The 21457-nt window shown below is 43.2% G+C and overlaps 1 protein-coding gene across 1 annotated transcript in view; it reads right to left on the bottom strand.

Annotated features, from left to right (window-relative positions):
- Positions 1–21457, bottom strand: part of LOC145362277 (cyclin-dependent kinase-like 1) — a 58665-nt gene that overhangs the window by 15947 nt on the left and 21261 nt on the right. Inside the window, exons 2-3 of the mRNA XM_080218365.1 lie at positions 8134–8255; positions 747–819 (exon numbers count right to left, since the gene is read on the bottom strand). Of these exons, the coding sequence (XP_080074491.1) occupies positions 747–819; positions 8134–8255 (195 nt within the window). The remainder of the gene's footprint in view (positions 1–746; positions 820–8133; positions 8256–21457) is intronic.

Below are 21457 nucleotides of genomic sequence, written 5' to 3'. Positions count from 1 at the left end.
TGCAACCCAACACCAGAAGATGACCATGAAAGCTGCTGGAATATTGTCAAAGAGCCAAATTAAGCAACAGGAATCTGCTACATGACTCCAATCCCACTCCACATTATTTCAATGGTTCAACATCTGCTGGAGGAAGCCAAACCCAGCTGTTTAACCAGCTTCATCAGTCAACTTAATGTGGCTGTGCCCACGTCCTGCAAACATCTCCACAGACAAGCCTGAACAGTGTAAGGGCAGGGTATGCCACCATGCCGCATTGCACAGGGCCCAGCCTATGCCAATGCAATCAGCAGGAGTCACCAGAGAGTGTTAGAAACCCCTGGTTTCTCCTCCAGAAAGACAGACAACTGGCATCTGAGTTCAGTAGACACTGGTATTTCAGGCTAGTCTTTACTCACTGGGTAAACACACTGACCCATCAGCACAATGGAAAGTGGGGAAGTATACAGTTCATTGACAAATTACACCTACCAAGTCTTTTTGTAGGATCCTAAAGCATAGAAAGAAGCCACCTATCCCATTATGCCTCCTTGAAAGAACTATCCAATTAGCCCTGTTCTCCCTGCTCTTTTCCCAAAACTCCTCCACCCCCGCCATATTTTCTTTTCAAATATTCACCCAATTATCTTTCGAAGGTTACAATTGGACATCCTTGCACAGCATCCTTCCAGCCAGTGCATTAAAGACAACTTCAACTGCTGCTCATCCCTACTGTCCATCTAGAACATTCTTTCTTCCACACTTACGTTGTGTTTGTGACAGAAGTTGACAGCCTGCAGTGTCTGCCTTATAATGCTCTTCACTTGATCTTCTGCAACTCTGAAAAAAGGCAGAGAAGAACAGTCCCATTAATCGCACTTCCTCTCATACCTAATTCCAAATATTCTCCTGGGGGAGAGGGTGATGCACGAGTAATGTCATTGGACACAAGTAATCCAGCGAACCAGGCTAATCCTCCTCTGGGTGGCATGGGTTCAGATCCCACGACAGTAGCTGGTGGAATTTAAATTTAATTAAAATCTGAAATTGTTAGCAAGCTGGCCCATGGTGAACGTGAAACTATCAATTGTTGGAAAAACCCATCTAGTTCACTAGTGCCCCCTTTGGGGGAGGAAATCTGCCATCCTTACCTGGTCTGGCCTACAAATAACTCCAAATCCACAGCAATGTGTTTGACTCTCAGCTGTCCTCTGGAATAGCCTATCAGAGTTGGGCTGGCCTTACCATGAAAGAATAAATGAAAAAATAACGCAAGTCCAAACCAGACCAGCTCAAGTGTGTCAGTGTAAGAGGAGCTGGTGTGGTTCAGTTTATTTTAGAAGTCATGTTGCATTATTTAAATCAGCAGACACCAGTGCAAAGAATCTGATATTAATAGTCACAAAGGTCTCCTTTCACTTGACAATTTAATTATCTTTTTACCAAGGCCCTCCAGACAGCGCTCCCCTTCTTTGCAAATGAGATGGCTATGGTACAAGTAATTACTGTAAGGCAAAACCCAACGAGGCAGCAGCTAGCTGGGCAAAGCAGAAGGGCACAGACCAGCTCCTGTGGAGTTGCTTCATTGGGAAGCTATAATAAAGTTCATACCGCTCCCCCCCCACTCCATTTGTTCTTTTCCTGGTCTCTGGCATCTCATCCCAGTCAGACGTATGATATACATGAACAACATGCAATTCATCAGAGGGGAATCATACCCTAAGTTCCATCTTGCCCGTACCAACTTGTCAGATCATAGAGGCCATTTGGGCCATCAAGCCTACATTGATAACAATCCCACCCAGGCCCTATCCGTGTAACACCGTGCTAGTCCCCCTGAAACTAAGGGGCAATTTAGCATGACCAATCAACCTAACCCACACATCTTTGGATTGTGGGAGGAAGCTGGGGCACCCAGAGGAAACCCACACACGGAGACCCAAGGCTGGAATTGAACTCAGGCCCATGGTGCACACGCACACAACCTTGCCTAAATTCCTTCCTCTCATACCTGCCAAACGATTCTGTGGCCTAGTACCAGCTGCTGGAACCAAATGTTCTGTGGTCAGAGGGAATTGTTTCTTGGTACATTGGTGGTTGCCTGTAAATTCTGCGGCTTGCACCTTAATCTGCAATTGGGGGAAGATGGGTGGACGTCACATCAGAAGACCGCACGCGCGCGCGCGCACACGCCAAATAGTTTCTCCTCTACTAGAGAATCAAAAGCAAAGGGATATAATCATAAAATGATCTTAACATTGCAGCTAAGCCACTCAGCGAATGAAGCAGCCAGGAAGCACTTGCTCACATGGAAGGGTTGTGGAAATCAGGAAATTTCTGCCCAAAGAGGCTATGGATCAGTTGAAATAATCAAGGCCGAGACTGAAAGCTTTTTGACAGCTATGAGTATGAATGGCCCTGGATAAAAGCTGGGCAAATGAAGTTGAAGGAAAGGTCATCACAGTGAATGGCATTGCTGCCTCACAGCGCCAGGGACCTGGGTTCAATTCCCAGCTTAGGTCACTGTGTGGAATCTACATTCTCCCTGTGTCTGTGGGTTTCCTCCCACGGTCTGAAAGACATGCTGATTAGGTGCATTGAGGGAGAATTTAGCATGGCCAATGTACCTGAACAGACGCCAGAGTGTGGCAACCAGGGGATTTTCACAGTATCTTCCTTTCAGTGTTAATGTAAGCCTACTGACACCAAAATAAAAAAATTAAGTGAATGGAGGAATAGACTCGAGAGGCTGAGTGGTCTGCTCTCATCCCTATAGTATACAAGGATCACATAGTGCACAGTGTATTCTGTAATGAGGAGTGCCCCATCGAGGCCACTTGTGATTAGGAATATTTTAGTCAGTTAAAGATTTCCCTGTACACTGGTGGTTGCTTGTAAATCTTTATAGCTTCCCTTTGGGTACAGAAAAAAAAAACACTAGAATAATGACTGGATTTGCTTTGTTTTTTTTGGAATTTGCATCTTGTTAGGTGCAAAAGTAAGTTGGCAGGTGCACTCCAGCTTCCTTATTTAAAAATACAATTCTAACATTTTGTGTAGGAGATATTGTGGCTCTGTTGGCCATAGCAGGAGTGTTCCATGGCTGGTTCGACAGGTTAATAATTGGTCTGCTAATTCTTCCAAGCCCTTCCCACTATTCCTCAAAGGTTGGGTTTGGGGGTGGGGTGGGGGGGTGCAGTGTTATGTGAAGAAAGAAAAACGATAATGGTTTCCAAGATTTCACATTTTGGCCCCTTGCTGGGTAAGAGGGAGAATAAAAAGTTCCCCGGGTTTTACTGGGTTGTAAAATCCAGTCCACCCAAAGCCCAGGCAGCCCCTCTGTTGTGTTCAGTGATGCTAAGATGTTGTTGAACCTGAGTGGGCCTCATCGGAGCCAAAGTTTGAGCCAAAAGGTCAGGGATATATTTTAGAGTAGCTCTTCATTACATCCTACATGGGGCTATTTATTACCTTTTTTTAATAAAGAGTTTAACTTTTGTGGACCTGTTCATTAATTGACCTTAACCAATATTCCTTCTCAGCTGTCCAGTTTTAATTAACCTTCAGTCTGTTTATAGTTTTTCATTTCAGCAAAGCAGGCCTCTCCCTCAGGAAATAAAATTGCTGTTTTTTTTTAAAAAAAGGGATAGTTCCTATAAGAATCTGAAAGCTGTTGTTTAATTGCTGCCACACAGCTGATTAAGTCTACACCGTTTTCCCTGGAGCCAACTGGTTAGTATGCTGTGCAGAACCTAGCTCCGACTGTAAATATGCTTGGTGCAAAACCAAACAGTGGCCCGCTGGCATGGCAACTAGTAAACAGCCTGCTGTACTTGGGTTTTCCTTCCGTTCGCGGGTGTTTCCTGCACTCTTGATCATCCTCTTTCCATCTCCACTGCACACACCCCCCCCAACCTCATGCTCCCTTTCTGTCACTTCCCATCCCTTGCCCCCTTCTCTAGCTGTCTCTTCCAATGTTGACTGAATGACAAGGGGATTCTTGTTACCCTGGAGACCCCACAACCTGCAGACCATTTAACCTGTTTGGCACATTAAGTTAACACTTGTCCACTAGACCAGCAACAGGACGAAAAGAGAACAGTTCTAAATTCTTTACTAGTGTACCTGAACAGGCAGTAGATTGTGGCGACTAGGGGATTTCCATAGTAACTTCATTGCAGCATCAATGTAATCCTACTTGTGACACCAGTAAATAAACTTAGTTGTTCAATTTATTGCGAGGACGGGGGTTGATGGATCAAATAAAGTCCAGAGTGACTGTGGTCTTGTTGTCCTATTAAGAGTGTAGCTAGGTCTTTTGCTGCATTAATTATGATAAGAAAGAAAGTCTCACGACACCAGGTTAAAGTCCAACAGGTTTATTTGGTAGTACAAGCTTTCGGAACGTTGCTTCTTCTTCAGGGTGAGAGAAGAGTTGTGTTCACAAACAGGGCATACATACACAGACGCTGGCACCTCCACATCATGGCTACCATTGACACCTCAAAGCCGGCTCTAAGTGGAGAGGATCTCCAAGAAGATCATGCTTTTCAACACAGACATCAAGTTTCTACAAAGATGCAAGAAAGCAGACAAACTAACATTGTCTGCATATGTAAAGACTTGATTACCTGTAAAAACTCACCTTTCAACCATTGTTGTGTAAATTGAATTTGTGTTTATGTATGCCCTCTTTGTGAACACAACTCTTCACTCACCTGAAGGAGCAACATTCCAAAAGCTTGTGCTACCAAATAAACCTGTTGGATTGAGACACTTCTTACTGTGCTTACCCCAGTCCAACACTGGCGTCTCCACATCTTGATGATAAAGCAGATGTGCACCCATTTTTAGTCTTCCATTCTCCCTATAAACTGCAGGATTTAAAAACTAACCCAGCCCCAACTTTTCTATTCATTGCTCCTCTCTTTGGTGGCCTTCCTGCCCCAACCTTGGCTTTGGTCCTTGTCCGGTGGTCTGCCATTCTTGAGACCCAGGGCATGTTTAGTATTCCATGGTATTGGTTGATGGGTAATCAACAATAAACTAACTGGAGTCAGACAAGTCAGGCAACAACCTCTACCCTAGCTCAGTGCCCCCAAGTCCTCTCTGCTCGAATAAGTAGCCAAAAATCAGATCATATATCTCAATCTGTGCATGGATTAACCTTTTCCTCAGATCCTTTGTGTTCTGTTGTTGCTCCTTAGGTCTTTTGAAATGGTTTCCTTTAGCTGTTTAACTGTGCACAGCTGAACACTCAAAATTCCTTCCCCCTTTTGGACGTGGTTTGAAATTCCAAGCACAATGTGTCGCCAGGCAACCAACTAGTGACTCCCAGATAACATGCAATGACAAAACCCTGAGCTAGTGCCTGGTGCCAGAACACAGTGATACCACTAGTACCAAGTGACTGCATGATTTGAAAAATATCATCGATAATAACTGGATTATACAGTTGAAAAGGACCTTTCATCTGCAGAACAGGACTGAGGATATCTTTACAGTGGCTTTTGTGGTCACCTTTTCACCCCAGTTAGAAAATATTGTTTACAGTGGATCATTGGTGGGGAACAAGGAAGTACATTCTTCATTAAGGAAGCTCACTAAGGGGCTCCTGGCTGCACGTATTGGCTCTGCCAAGTTGAAGGCTCCGCCCAGCCCCCAAGGGCCCACAGTCCCAACAGAAACAAACTCTTGGGTTTCTTGATATTAATACAGTTAAACAAGAGACAGTGACTAACCTGGACTGTTGACAGTCTGAAACTAGATCCGGGAGAGTTGAGGATAGTCGGATGCAGAAGTCTATTGCGAGCAAAAATGGTGTATTGAATTCCTACTGTAAATAGCAGTGTAGAAGGCAGGGTGGAACCTACCTTAACATAGGGAGGTAGCATAAGGAGGACAGAATCTACTGTTGTCATCAGTGTAGGAAGGCCTGAACCTATCATATCAGGAGATTTACTAGAATGTGTTTAAGACTTCAGATACGTGCAGAGACTAGAACCACTGTGGATAATGTTCTTCAACTGGAGAAATCGTGGTTAATCATTTTAGAATCAGGAAGGATAGGTGGAGATTTGAGGTGGGTGTTTAAAATCATGGAGGCTTTTGATTGAGTAAATATGACTGCTTTCAGTGGCAGAAGGGTTAGTAACCAAGAACACAGATTCAAGGTAATTGGCAGAAGTACGGGAGGCAACATGAGGATTTTTTTTATTTCAGCAATGCTTGAAAGGGTATTAGAGGCAAATTTGATAACTTTCAAAAGAGAATCAGATAAAGAGGGAAGTTATGGAGAAAGAGCGAGTGGGACTAATTGGATAGCTCTTTCGCTGGCACGTGTACAGGTGGGCCTAATGATCTCCTTTTCTGCTGCTTTTTCCTAAAATATGCTACACTATAGTGGGTGAGATTGTTACCTGCCTTAAATAGGAGACAGAATTTTTATGTTCATGGTAGGGGCTTGTGGCTCATCCTCAAATTCATAAGATACAGGAGCAGAATTAGGCCATTTGCCCACATGCTGCCTTTCGATCACGGCTGATATGTTCAACCCATTCTCCTGCCTTCTCCCCACAACCTTTCAACTCATTACCAATTAAAAATCTGTCCAACTCCTCCTTAAAATTACTCACTGTCCCAGCATCCACTGCAGTTTGGGATTAGAGAATTACATAGATTCACAACCCTTTGGGAGAAGTCGTTTGTCCTCAACTCTGTTTTAAATTTGCTATCCCTTATCCTAAGGCTATGACCTTTCGTCCTAGAATGCCCCACAAGAGGAAGCATCTGCTCCACGTCTACTTTATCCATACCTTTTATCATCTTGTATACCTCAATTTTATCACTCCTCATTCTTCTAAATTCCAGAGAGTATAGGCCACAGGATTAAGGATTGATACGGTGACCTGGACTCACTATGCTCTGTTTCATGTGTGTTTTTTTAAGTCTGGCACAGCACCAAGATTCCCAGTTAGCAAGTAGATCGGTGCAGCCGGCAAGCAAGACAGAGCATATGTCATAACAACAAAGAAATAGGAGGAGTAGGCCATCTAGCCCTTCGAGCCTGCCCCGCCATTCAATAAGATCATGGCTGATCTGAAGTGGCTCAGTTCCACTTTCCCACTTTCTTCCCACAACCCTTAATTCCCTTGTCTGTAAAAAAAAACTATCTACTCGTGTCTTAAATATATTTAGCGAGGTAGCCTCCACCACTTCAACGGACAGAGAATTCCAGAGATTCACCATCCTTTGAGTGAAGAAGTTCCTCCTCAACTCCGTTCTAAACTGCACCCCCCCCCCCCCCCCCCCCCCTCCTTATCTTGAGGCTGTGCCCTCTAGTCCTACTGTCCTTTGAGCAGGAAGAATCTCTCTACCTCTACCCTATCAATCCCTTTCATTATCTTATATGTCTCTATAAAATCCCCCCTCATCCTTCTAAACCCCAACAAGTACAGACAGTCTATTTAGTCTCTCTTCATAGTCCAACCCCCTCATCTCCGGTATCAGCCTAGTGAACCTCCTCTGCACTCCCTGCAAGGCCAAAATATCCTCGTGCAAGTGCGGCGACGAAAACTGCACACAGTACTCCAGCTGCGGCCTCACCAGTGCCATGTACAGTTGCAGCAAGACCTCCCTGCTTTTATATTCTATCCCCGTCGCTATGAAGGCCAGCATCCCATTCGCCTTCTTGATCACCTGCTGCACCTGCAGACTGGGTTTTTGCGACTCATGCACAAGGACCCCCAGGTCCCTCTGCACCGTAGCATGCTGCAGCTTTTCGCCCTTTAAATAGTAATCCCTCCTATTATTTCTGCCAAAGTGGATAACCTCACACTTGCTAACATTGTACTCCATCTGCCAGGTCCTCGCCCACTCGCTCAGCCTATCCAGATCCCTCTGCAGACTTTCCACACCCTTGCCACTCATCTTTGTGTCATCAACAAATTTCGTCACCCTACACTCAGCCCCCTCCTCCAGATCATCTATATAAATGGTAAATATGTCAATCATACCACAATCGGCGGTCAGAAACTAATTAATTCATCTTCAGAACGAAAATAAGAATCTTTTAGCAATTCAAAGTTTGAGGAAAGTGATGCAAAATTGGGCCATGTTTTAAAGGTGAAGAAAAAGAGGAGGGTAGTCACTCACCCCCTGGGATATTTGTCCAGCTCGTTTAGAACCGTGTGGTCACAGTACTCAAAGACCAGGTGTAGTTTGCGCTTCCGTCTGAATACCTCCAACAGGTTAACCAGGTTGACGTGCTTGAGTTGCTGTTAAGACAGAGGCAATAGCAGATGAGCTCCAATCCATGTTACATCTTAAATCAGACATCTTAATTTCACCTTAAAGAAAGGGATCACCAGCAACAGGGACCCCCCCATCAGGTATTCAATCTAATCTTTCCTCTGTTTTGATACTGATGACCTGCTTTGTCTTCTAGTTTTCCCCCATTACTTTACCCAGTATTCCCAAAATGTAAATGCAAGTCTGGCTTAGTGGTTGCATCTTCACCCCAGATCATAAGGCCTTGCTCTGGAGCACACCATTTCGGCAGATGCTCCCAGTGCAGCACTGAAGGAGTAGCTGGACTGTTGGACATTTAGTCTTTGAGACAAGGTGTTAAACAGATACCTTATCTACCTGTTTAGCTTCAATTATCTTCAAATTGATAGATAAATCTATCAATGACCATGAAACCATTGCCGATTGTCTGAAAAACCCATTTGGTTCACTAATGTCCTTTAGGGAAGGAAATCTGCCATCCTTACCCGGTCTGGCCTACATGTGACTCCAGAGCCACAGCAAATGTGGTTGACTCTCAACTACCTTCTAACTAGGGATGGGCAATAAACGCTGGCCCAGCCAGCGACATTCATGTCCCACAAATCAATAAAAAAATTTGGGGAGTTTCCCCAGTATCCACCTGTCTGACATTCATCCCTCAATTGACCAAGTGATCATTTTCCTCATTTGCTGTTAGTGAGGTTTAGCTCTGCAGAAAATTACCACTGTATTTGTCTAAAGAAACAACAACTATACTTCAAATGGAACATCTTGCCTGCATTATATTTTGGTACATCCAGTGGTATGTAAAAGGGAGCAGTCTTGGTGTAATGTTCTGCACATTCGAATTAGAACACATTCCATTTCTTAAAAGATGGCATTTATCATTATACTGAGCAAGATCAATTGTAAATGTGTTTGCTTCTCTCTGTGCCATTTTGATTACAATAGTAGACAAATTAAATTAACTTAAATGATTTTGGTGCAACAGAAGAAAGGCATTTCAGACAATCACACTCATGAGGGGCCAATGCGTGGGGCAAGGTGATAGCGTATCCTAGTACTAATATCACTGGACTACTATTCCAGAGCCCTGGACTAGAGCTGCAGAGGCAGGAGTTCAACTTCTACCACATCAGCTGGCTCTGGGGGTGTGGAATTTAAATTTAATAAGTGAATAAATCTGGAATAAAATTTTTATCTCGCTGATCATCTCGAATGTCATAAAAACCCATCTGGTTTATGAATTTCCTGCAGGGAGGATATCCTCTGTTATTATGTGGTCTTGCCTACCTGTGAATACAGACCCACAAAATGTGGTTGATTCTTAACTGCCCTCTGAAACTGTCTAGCAAGGCATCCAATTCGAGGGCAATGAGGAATGAGCAGTAAATGCTGGCCATGGCAATGACTTCCACATCCCAAGAATGAATAAAAGGAAAAAAGTTTACCATCTTTTAGAAATTACATGCCTGATGACTGTCATTTATTAATATGCCCAGAATTGGCCTTACAGTGCAGAAGGAGGCCATTCGGCCCATCAAGTCTGCACCGACTCTTGGTTGCCATTCTGGAATTTGAAGTTTAAAATTAAAAAATGCGACAGATAATGTCCAACTAACGTGTTTAAATGGGGTCAAGTAAAAATGGAGACAAAGCTCAGAGACTAAACTATAGTCTTTCTGGGAATCTTTAAATGGTAATAAAGCACTCCTTTGTGTAAGTTACAATAAAAGTCACCAGGTCAGTGCTCCTTCCAATTGATCTCAAGCCCTAGAAAACTCGAGGTATTATCCAGATGGAGTATAGAATATCTTCTCCATCTTGTAACTTAGCAACAAGGTCACCAAACACCAGAATATCTACAGACTAAACCAAGCTTCGCAAAATGAGACATGAAACTGTGGAAGATGCATGTGTCTCATAAACACCTGCTGGACTGAATGGGCAGCTAGTGCCAAGAGAGACCTCAGTGCCAACTTCTGCATCTCTAGTGGAAACTGCACATCATATCACTCAGCATCTTAGCACCTCCATGGTTGTCAGCAATCATTAGCTCCATAATGAGGATTGAAAAGGGCAGCCGCGTGGTTACGGTCCTGAAACTTGCAACCTTTTGGTTACAAGTGCAAACCACACCACAGAAATCCAGGGAAAGCACCACTGCTACTCAATCTGGTCTACATATGACTCTACTTCTCTATATTTTGGTTGATTTATGATGCTGTCATTTAACTGAAATGGCATAATAAGGACTGCCTTGCTAATCTGACCCACATTCCAAAAGAACGGAGTGTGTTTCACAATAGACCCTGATGCGGAGATGCTGGTGTTAGACTAGGGTGGACACAATAAGTCTCACAACACTTCACTCTTCTGATGAAGGAGCAGTGCTCCGAGAGTGCGTGCCACCATATAAACCTGTTGGACTTTGTCCTGGTGTTGCGAGGCTTCTTACAATTGATCTTAAGGAAAGGGTTAACCAGAACATTCTAGAGCGATGTGATATTGCAGAAATGTTAAATTTTAACTTTTGTTAAGCAAGTAGCAAGGTACTTAAATTCTAATGTCTTAAAATGAAAAAGAAAATGGTGTTTGTCATGGTTCAGTGATTGTACTCTTGTCTCTGGGTCAGAAAGCTGTGGGTTCAAATCCCCGCCACTCCACTTTACTTCACTTCACTGGTCCTTGTCACCTTGCTACTTGTAGGAGCTTGCTGTGTGCAAATTGGCAGCCATGTTGACTACATCACTATAATGACCACATTGAAAATTCCTTCATTGGTTGAAAAGCACTTTGGGATGTCCACAGGTCCCAAATGGCATTGCAAAAATGCAGGTTCTTTCTTTCTTTAGCTGATACTATATGAAATTGTACAGCATTTCTAAGTTGGTGATCACTGCACTTTTGAATGGATTACTGATTTATGCAGCACCTGCAGCCTTCTCATGCCTGAATGAAGTCATAATCTGATACAGAATGTGACTTAACGGAAGATATGTGGAAGGGACTGATTTGTAACCTTGAGGGAACCGTAAGCACTGATATGGTTTCAAGGTCACTGGCTATTCTTGCAGAGGAAAAAATATGATCTTTTTAATTAAAACTCATACAGAACGGGAGGACCAGATAGTGAGGCAGTCCTAATGGATGCAGAACAGACTCATGTTTGAACAGCAGCTGAATACAACTGGACAGAAACTTACGATAAATATTTTACACTGATCTCGGTGGAAAATATTAGTGGGAAGGGTTTCAGCTTGTTGAAGGAGCAATTGCTAAGGTCTAGGTTCTTGAGATTTTCCTTGTCAGAGTTGTTCTTAACTTTTGGTTTAATCTCTGCTACGCAACAGAGAAAACATATAAAGAGTAGCAAACTGCAACAAGGATTTGAAGGGTTGGATCAATCTTAATATTGGACTCAAAAATGGAATGTTTAATCTCCAATTATCGGATATAATTATAAATTGCCTGATTATCTTTATGCCTATGCTGAATAAATCCATAACCATTTGACTATAACGATTTAAGAACCATTTAAGTTTTATGGTTTATTGATTAGTGTCACAAGTAAGCTTATATTAACACTGCAATGAAGTTACTGTGAAAATCCCCTAGTTGCCAAACTTCAGCGCTTGTTCAGGTACACAGAAAATTTAACATGGCCAGTGCACCTACGCAGCACATCTTTCAGACTGTGGGAAGAAACTGGGGCACCCAGAGGAAACCCATGCAGACACGGAGAGCATGCAGACTCCGCAGAGACAGTGACCCAAGCTGGGAATCGAACCTGGGTCTCTGGCGCTGCAGCAATGCTAACTTAGCACAGCAAATGCACCTAACCAACATGATTTTCGGACTGTTGGAAGAAACTGGAGCACCTGGAGGAAACCTACATGGACACAAGGGAGAACATGCAGACTCCACAGTGAACCAAGCCTGTAATAGAACCCGGGTCCTTGGCACTGGGAGAACACGGTAACGATCAATTTTATTGATCATGAGGAACAAATAGAACACCTAATCATAAACATCTCATCCAATGGGTGAGATGTATAATAGGGAACTCTGCAGGGTGGACTGTAATACAGAGTGGGAAGAGGCTTTATTGAAGGTGGAACAGCGGGACTTGTAACACAGCTTTTGCAGAAAAAGGGCACGTTGTGCAACCCATTCCTATGGTCAGTAATTTTGGTCAAATTGCAACTTGGCTTTGCCAAATCTTCCATTATTGTGAAAATTCTGCTGCACAGAATATCAGTCAAATTAAACCAAGAATTCCCAAGGACTAGTAATCAATTGACAGAAATATGCACTGGATGTTCTGTATCACTGGTCTGTCCTCTAAGCTTAGAGGACAGAACAGTGATACAGAACATTCCACTCAGTAAAGCCAGGAGTTTACTTCTATTGCCCATTCCCTAGTTAAACAATTCTGTGACTCCGGGGGCTGCAACAATTAGACCCCTCACTATATGTATGTACTGAGCACTGACTTTGCTTATGCTGCCAGGTGTTTTATTTAATCTTCTTGAAGGTCTCGTGAGAGAGATGGAACTAAATGCAAACAAATATTGGTTTATTTAACACTGTATACATGACTGCACACAATAAAAGATTTTGTGAAATTCAAAACTCAATTCCTAGTAATACGGAAAATGAAATCAAGAAGTTAATCTCACTAAACTTCCCAGGATTGTTGCCTGGCTGACATTTGTGAAGGACACAGCCTTGAATGAGAAGTAGCCCAGTGGGCAACAAACTTGCCTCTTTTACACTGAAAGTAGTCTGACAACACCAGGTTTAAAGTCTAACCGATTTATTTGATAGTAAACTCGCAAGCTTTTGGGGTTTGCCCCTTCATCAGGTGATCTTTTACACTGAGCCAGAAGGTCATGGGTTCAAGCCCCATTCCAGGGAATAGGGCTCTCAATTCAGGCTGAAACTCTGGTGCAGTTTTGAGGGAGCGCTGCACCGTTGGAAGCATTGCCTTTCAAATGAGATATTAAACAATCTGCCCGCTTGTTTTCCTGATTAATAAAGGGATCAGGGGTTACAGGGAAAAGGCAGGAGAATGGGGATGAGAAAAAAAAAATCAGCCATGATTGAATGGCAGAGTGACCTAATTCTGCTCCTAGATCTTGTGGATATAAAGGATCCCATGGAATTAAATTGCATGGCAGGGGAAATCTCTCTGGTGCCCTGGCCAATCATCCCTCAACAATATTGCTAAAACGTTATCAGGTCATTTCATTGCTGTTGATGGGCTCTTCCCGTGTGTAAATTGATTGCCATATATCCTATATTACAACAGTAACTACAGTGAAAGTACTTAATTGGATGTAAATCACTTTGGTGAGGTCATATAAATGCAAGTCTTTCTCATTCTCTAACATTTAAACTTGAGCAGCCCGTTTTCATCCAGTTAGAGAAGGAGCCCACATAGTAAGGATTGGTTCATTTTGCTGCCAAGTAGAAGTGCCACCTTGGAGTAGAATCATAGTTCCCTACAGTGCAGAAGGCCATTCGGTCCATTGAGCCTGCACTGACAATAATCTCACCCAGTCTCTAGCCCTGTAATCTCATGTATTTCACCTGCTAATCTCCCTGACACAAGCAGCAATTTAGCATGGCCAATCAACCCAACTTGCACAACTTTGGACTGTGGGAAGAAACCAAAGTACTCGGAGGAAACACAAAGAGAATGTTTGTACATTTGGGTGACTAGAGTTTGTACTGTCACTCAAGGCCAGGATTGAGCCCAGGTCTCTGGTGCTGAGAGGTAGCAATGCTACCCACTGTGCCACCATGCCACTCCCTGGCAATATCTGACCAGCTAAGACCCCAGCTGTTCAAGAAGCAGCAGCTATTCAAAAATTACATGGGTATGAATGCTTCTGTAAATCCCATTGTCTCAAACTGGCATGGCATGTGTGAAACACAAGGTGGTTGGCCACTTAGTCTGGTCCCAAATAATTCACCTAATCTCAGATATGCGTTAAACTCTTAGTTAAAAACCAGATTACATAAATTAAACCAAAATGCCACCTGGGTCAGATAAGAAAGAAAATGTTGAAACTTTTACACTTGGAAAGGTTTCATGGAATTCAGTTTGTGTCAGGGACATCGCAACAGGAGGAGGCCATTTCACCAGTCAATCAGGAGATGGCTGAACCACACCTCCACTTCAACTACTTGCCTTTGTTTCATACCTTCTGAATACCCTTACACAATAAATATTGATCAATCTCAAGTGTTGAAATCAATTGATTCAGCATTCACAATATGGAGCCAGTGTGTTCGTCACTAAAGGAATTAAGGACAAGCAAAAGTCTCCATAGAATAGAATTCCTACAGTGCAAAAAGGGGCCATTGAGTCTGCACCGACCACAATCCCACCCAGGCCCTACTCCCAAACCCCTACATATTCCCTCTAACCTGTGCATCTCAGGACACTGAGGGGCAATTTAAGCATGGCCAATCAACCTAACCTGCATACCTTTGGACTGTGGGAAGAAACCAGAGCACCCAGAGGAAACCCACGCAGACACGAGGAGAATGTGCAAACTCCACATAGGCAGTGACCCAAGCCAGGAATCGAACCCAGGTCCCTGGAGCTCCGAAGCAACAGTGCTAACCACTATGCTACCGTGCTGCCCTAAGTCTTGCTGCAAGAACTGTGATAGAAGTATACAGCCAGCTTCTGCACACGCTGACCTACTGCAGGTTCAATTACGCCATCAGTAATTAACATCAGCAAGTACTTTTCCCACTCAAAATGTAGTAGAGAGGAACATAGTGGCACAGTGGTTAGCACTACTGCCTCATTGCCAGAAATCCAGATTTGATTCCCGGCTTGGGTCACTCTGTGGAGTTGACACGTTTTCTTCGTGTCTACGTGGGTTTCCTTCAAGTGCTCAGGTTTCCTCCCATAGTAAAAAAGGTGAGCAGGTTAGGTGAATTGGTCATTCTAAATTCTCCCTCAGTGTACCCGAACACTGCTGATTGTGACGACTAGGGGATTTTCACAGTAACTTCATTGCAGTGTGAATGTAAGTCTACTTGTGATTAATAATACCTCTGTACTTTAACTTTTACGCAATTTCAACTTCAGAGGTGAAGTTCTGATTCATGTTGCTTTAACACTCATGGTTGAGCTTCCAGTTTGGTATATTTTATATGGAGACATGGAATTTCCTGTCAAACCCCAACCTGTTTAACAAAAGTTAAATCCCCTCCAATAACTAACAGCACTATTTGACTTGACGTGGAATTATGACTGACACTGGCAGGCCATTATTTCTCATACGATATCATGTCAACTATGTGGTGTGGGATGACAGCTTGCCAACTGGACATACTCTCATTTCCAATTTTTAAACATAACTAACAAATGAAAATGTTCAAAAAAAACAGGCAAAATATTTTTATTGTCCCCAAGATGTTTCTACCAAATTGCTTGTGGCAGTATTCAGCAGATTAACTGTTAACTGACTCCAGGCCAACCCTAGAGAATTTGACAACCCCTCACATGACATGAAAGTCCAGACTGGGTAAGGACATGGGCTCCCTTCTTTGTAGGTTATTAGTGAACCAGTTAGGTTTAAAGCAGAAGCCTGGAGCCTTCATTGTCTAGAAATGACCAAGTTTACTGAATTCAATTTCATAATTTGCTGTTATAAAAACATAGAACTGTACAGCACAGGAACTGGCCCTTAACCTTTAGATCCTCAGCTATATGACTACCAAAGTTATTCTACCTGCCACCCGAAAAAGGCTCCACCCCTCAATGTTACTAAGCCCACAGCAGCACAGGATGAGGTTTAGAACCGAAAACCGCTCCTTGCTTTCTACATTTCCAAATTGGACATTCACCCACTTGCTCTTTGAAGTTATTACTCACCATCCTTCAATTTTATGGATCCAGTGAGGATAGGACATCTAAAGCATCTTACAAACAATGAAGTATCTTTGAAGTGCAGTCACTGTTGTAATGTTGGACACAGCAGCCAACTTGCACACAGCAAGATCCCACAAACAGCATGCCAAGTAATGACCAGGATAACTGATAGAACACCCCTGTTCTTTGAATAGGAGCATGGGATAGTTTACATTCACCCAAGAGGGAAGATAGGGACTCAGTTTAAATCTCATCCTAAAGATGACACTACGAGCAATGCAACATTCCCTCATTAGTGTATTAGAGCCTCTGGACTCCAAACTATGGAGTAGGACTTCAAGCTATACCTTCTTACTCAAGATGAAATACAAACCAGAGTACAGTGAGTTGAAGTTAATGTATTAGTGTCACAGGTAGGCTGACTTTAACACTGCAATGCAGTTACTGTGAAAATCCCCTAGTCGCCAGACTCCGGCGCCTGTTTGGGTACACCGAGGGAGAATTTAGCATGGCCAATGCACCTAATCAGCATGTCTTTCAGACTGTGGGAGAAAACCGGAGCACCCGGAGGAAACCCATGGGGAGAATGTGCAAATTCCACACAAACAGTGACCCAAGCCAGGAACTGAACCTGGGTTCCCGGTGCTGTGCGGCAGCCATGCTAACCACTGTGTTACTGTGCTGTGCCCAAAAACTATACTCTGTACTCTTCCAGAGAAAACCTTCCAGCCCTGACCTAGTCCCAACATACTGCCACATGAAAGGACACCCTCTCAAATAGGTGTCCCGCCACCAAGGCTGCTGCATTTAATGACCTTCCTGCATCAGCTGGGCCTCTTGGATACAGTAGCATCAGCATTCAAAAAGGATTCACTCAGCCACTGATTACTTAATCCTGTAACCTGACCTCTCTCACACAACTACTCAGTATCAATTACGTTCTATGTCTCCTTTACTAATCTTGGCTCACGTCTGCTCTTCCAGATACTCACATTCACCCCTGCCCTACTCGGAGGTTGTAGCCTCTGTCTAACACCATCTGTCTGTAAGTGATACCAGTGGCTAACGGCATCCCACTTAAATGTCGCCTCACTAAACAAGATGCATTACTGCTGTACCTGTGGTTTTTGTGGTTATGCAGGGAGCTGTGACAGATTACGATGATCCTCTCGGCTCACAGCTGCTGTGTCAAAAACAATTAATGGGATGGCAATTCGACCATGTAGTCAATTTTACAAAGTGCAATTTACCTCCCATTGCCTCCCTGCCCGAGTTCCCCTCCCCCTCTCCTGGAGACTTTGGCTCTTGGTGCCAGATTCTCCGAGCAGCCATTTTTAACGTGGGATCGTAAACAATTAAGTCAATAGGCTGGTCATGGAGGAGACACATCCTGTCCTCACCCAAGACCCAAACTGGCACACATTGAGCCTGAATGACATGTTAGGAATGCTGGTTGGCTTCTCTACTCACTCCTCCCCAGCCTCAGAGTTGGGGGGGGGGGGGGGGGGGGCGGCTTGTGCATCTGCACAGTGCCGAGCAGATATCAGTTAATCTAGTACAGGCTTAGTAAGTAGCCTGGAACCTCACTAGACTGTGTGGTCCAGTTACTGTATGGAGTCTGTAAACTCCTATTGTTCCACACTTCCCATTGCTGCCACCAGCAAGGCCCCAGCCTCCTTGTACCTGGGCTTTGCTCACAGTTGGAGCTTGGTGGCAACCCATAAAATTGGTTATCACTCCAGCCTCTTCAGATCAATTCTGTCTCTCTGCTACTGAGAAAAATGCATCTGCGCACAGGAATCAACCTGGGGATGACAATGCAATAGGATCGTAAGTCATCTATCTCAATTAGTTCAATTGATTGATTCAGTTGCCCAGTTTTTGCAGAACGCCGATTGATCTGTAACAATTCAAATTGTTTTCCTTTTTGAAAATATGAACTGCGCTGGGTTAATTCTAGTCCACTGGGACCTGCCATGTATTCACTGATGTTCTCAATAACTATTACAGTCTCCTTGGCATATAGTAGCCTCCCTGGGGGATTTAGTTGAGCTTTTGCCCTTTAAGTCCAACTAGGATACCTGTACCAACTCTGTTCATTGAGTTGCAGAGCCTTTGTAATTGGTGACAGATCATTCGTGCCTTAAATAGCAAAGCAACCTTTTACAATCTGAGGACCTTTCGGCCCTTTATGGCAGTGTTACCACCCCTGATCACTGCACCCTCCTCTGTTCAAAATATCTCTCCCCTAAAAGGTGCAACATCCTTTGACTCAACTGTGTCATGGAGCAACTTTACATGTGAAGACATTTATTCTAAACTTTCTATTCATGTTTGCTTAAGTGATAATTCAAAGAACAATGACCACTATTTACTCCAAGGAAGAAGTCTTTCCCTGGTCAGCATCAAAACTTTGTAACTTTAAAAATACTTATATCACATTGCCCCCTCTGTTGTAGCAATTACAGTCCTATTATCTCAATTATCACCTTGAAATTATGGTTTTCCATATGCATTCATACTTAATTCTTCTTCTAGGTTTTATGTCCTTTTGTAAAAGTCTTTTCTCTATTCATTTGTGGGATGTGGGCATAACCAGCATTTATTGTCCATCCCTAATTGCCCATTAGGTGGTGGTGATGAGATGTCTAAAACTGCACTCAGTAGTTTAACAATAACCTTTAACCATTGTCTGATGAATTTATTTCAACCATTTAATTTGCTCTCTACAAAACCTCAAATGCTATCGAGTCTTTATAGTTTTAGCCAGTACACTGCCATTTTACAAAATTTTGTATTTGAATCGCTGTTAGTCAATATCCGTCAGCATCTATTAAGTGTATATTTCCCCAAAATACACTATGTCACCCATCTCTAATACTGTCCCACTAAATGTCTACATATCTGACATCAGTGGCACAGTGGTTAGCACTGTTGCCTCACAATACCAAGAACCCAGGTTCAATTCCCGTCTGTGTGGGGTCTGTACATTCTCCCAGTATTTGCATGGGTTTTCTCTGGGTGCTCCAGTTTCCTCCCACAGTCGGAAAGACGTGTTGGTTAGGTGCATTGGCCATGCTAAATCTTCCCTCAGGGTACCCAAACAGTTGCCAGTGTTGGATGGCTAGGGGATTTTCACAGTAACTTCATTGCATGTTAACGTAAACCTACTTGTGACGCTACTCAATAAGTAAAAATAAATGACGTTTCTTCAGTCCAAGTCATAATAGTGTAAAACGTATTCATCTTGCGCTCGATCAAAAAGTGGTGAGCTTGATGCAAGAGTGAATGTACAGGTGGGATAAGTTTCCAGTAGAAATAGCTATTACACAATAGGAATGAGCTTTAATTGGAAAGCAACCTTTTCTCACTTCTTGACACGTTTTATATTTTTTAAGACATGACACTCATACAATCAATGAGAGCAGCAAATAGCCCATTTGATCTCAAGTCATATGAACTTGAAACGTTAACTCTTTTCCCTTGCAAACAGATGCTGCCAGACCTGCTGAGTTTTTTTCCAGCACCCCCTCACCACCCTTGCCTTCAGCCCACCCATTGAGAAGTTCTGACTCCCACACCATCTCGCTGTTTTAGGAAGGTTTTGTTATGAAGCTGTAATAAAAACAGAAAATGCTGGAAAAATTCAGCTGGCCTGGCAGCATCTGAGGAGAGAGAAACAGAGTTAATTTTCCATGTCTGTATGACTCAAGGGTGATTGTTTATACTGACCTCCTCACACTGATTGTCTTTCCATTAGCTCGAGTCATACAGACTCAAATTCTGTTTCTTTCTCCACATATGCTGCCAGACCTGCTAAGTTTTTTTTAGCATTTTCTTTTTTTATTTCAGATTACATTTCTGCAGTATTTTGCTCTTATTGTGTTTTATTCATTCGTGGGACACGGGCGTCACTGGCTGGCCAGCATTTATTGCCCATCCCTAGTTGGCCAAGGGCATTTGAGAGTCAACTGCATGGGTGTGGCTCTAGAGTCACACAAGCCAGACTGGGCAAGTACGGCAGATTTCCTTCCCTAAGAGGAATGAGTGAGTCAGATGGATTTTTTCTGACAATTGACAATGGTTTCATGGTCATCAGTAGATTTTTAAATCCAGATAGTTTAAAATTCAAATTCCACCATCTGCCATGGAGGGATTTGAACTGAGGTCCCCAGCTGAGTTTCTGGGATTTATAGTCTAGTGATAATACCACTAGGCCATCGCCACCCCATGATGCTAGTTTGAGTCCAAAATCCAAAAAGGTGCTGACATGAATTGGTTACCATGACTCCCTACTCTCCAGCATGACTGACTAGAAGAAACCCCTTTTGGGAGTACAATACTAATATGAATTTAGAAAGAATCTGAATGGGGTAGAAAGGGTTAAATTGCCTTCTCCTGTTCCTACTTTCTATGTAATCCCTGTGGTTTCGAGACTGAAAGGGGGTGCATCAAAAGACACGTTTGTTCTATGGTATTCTTCCCAGCTAGACTGCAGGTTGGTTTACAAACTTTCTAATAATCCCAACAAATGTTGGAAATACTCAGCATTTGCAGAGAGAGAAACAGGGTTGCTTTAAATTGTGACCTTTCGTCAGATGTTGTTAGACCTGCTGAGTATTTCCAGCATTTTTTGGTTTATTTTTCAGATATTCAGCATCTTCAATATTTTTGCTTTTAACCCCCTTCATATTGTCCTATTTTCTGTAAGATAAGGGAAGAATTTAGAGCCATATGTTAATAGTCACTCTTGACTGGACTGAGGTGCAAATACCAGAAGTCTAGTTCAATTATTGGTCTTTTGTGATTGATGGGTGCACCTGAATACTCTCCTCCACTTCACCCCATTTCTTCCACTTTCATAAAATCCCTACAGGATAGAAACGGCCATTTGGCTCAGAATCTGCACCAATACTCTGACAAGAGTATCTTACTCAGGACCTCTCCCCACCCTACCGCCATTAACCCCACCTATTTCCTATGGCTAATCCATCTAACCTGCACATCTTGGAGCACAAAGGACAATTTAACATGGCCAGTCCACCAAACCTGCATGTCTTTGGACTGTGGAAGAAACCAGAGTAAACGGAGGAAATCCACGCAGACATGGGGAGAATGCGAAATTCCACATAGACAGTCACCAAGGCTGGAATTGAACCAGGGTCCCTGGAGTGAGAGGTAGCAGTGCTAACTTTAAAATGCCTATCTATCTTTCCCAATTTCCGTTCTTCAGTTCTGGTGAAGACTATATCTGAGGAGTTAACTGAAGCTGGATACCCTTATGCCAAT

The sequence above is a fragment of the Carcharhinus amblyrhynchos genome, unplaced genomic scaffold (assembly GCF_965287045.1).
Source record: "Carcharhinus amblyrhynchos unplaced genomic scaffold, sCarAmb.v2.hapA scaffold_37, whole genome shotgun sequence".
Taxonomy (NCBI): Eukaryota; Metazoa; Chordata; class Chondrichthyes; order Carcharhiniformes; family Carcharhinidae; genus Carcharhinus; species Carcharhinus amblyrhynchos.
Note: the sequence above shows the minus strand (reverse complement) of the source record. Positions and strands in the feature narration are given on the sequence as shown.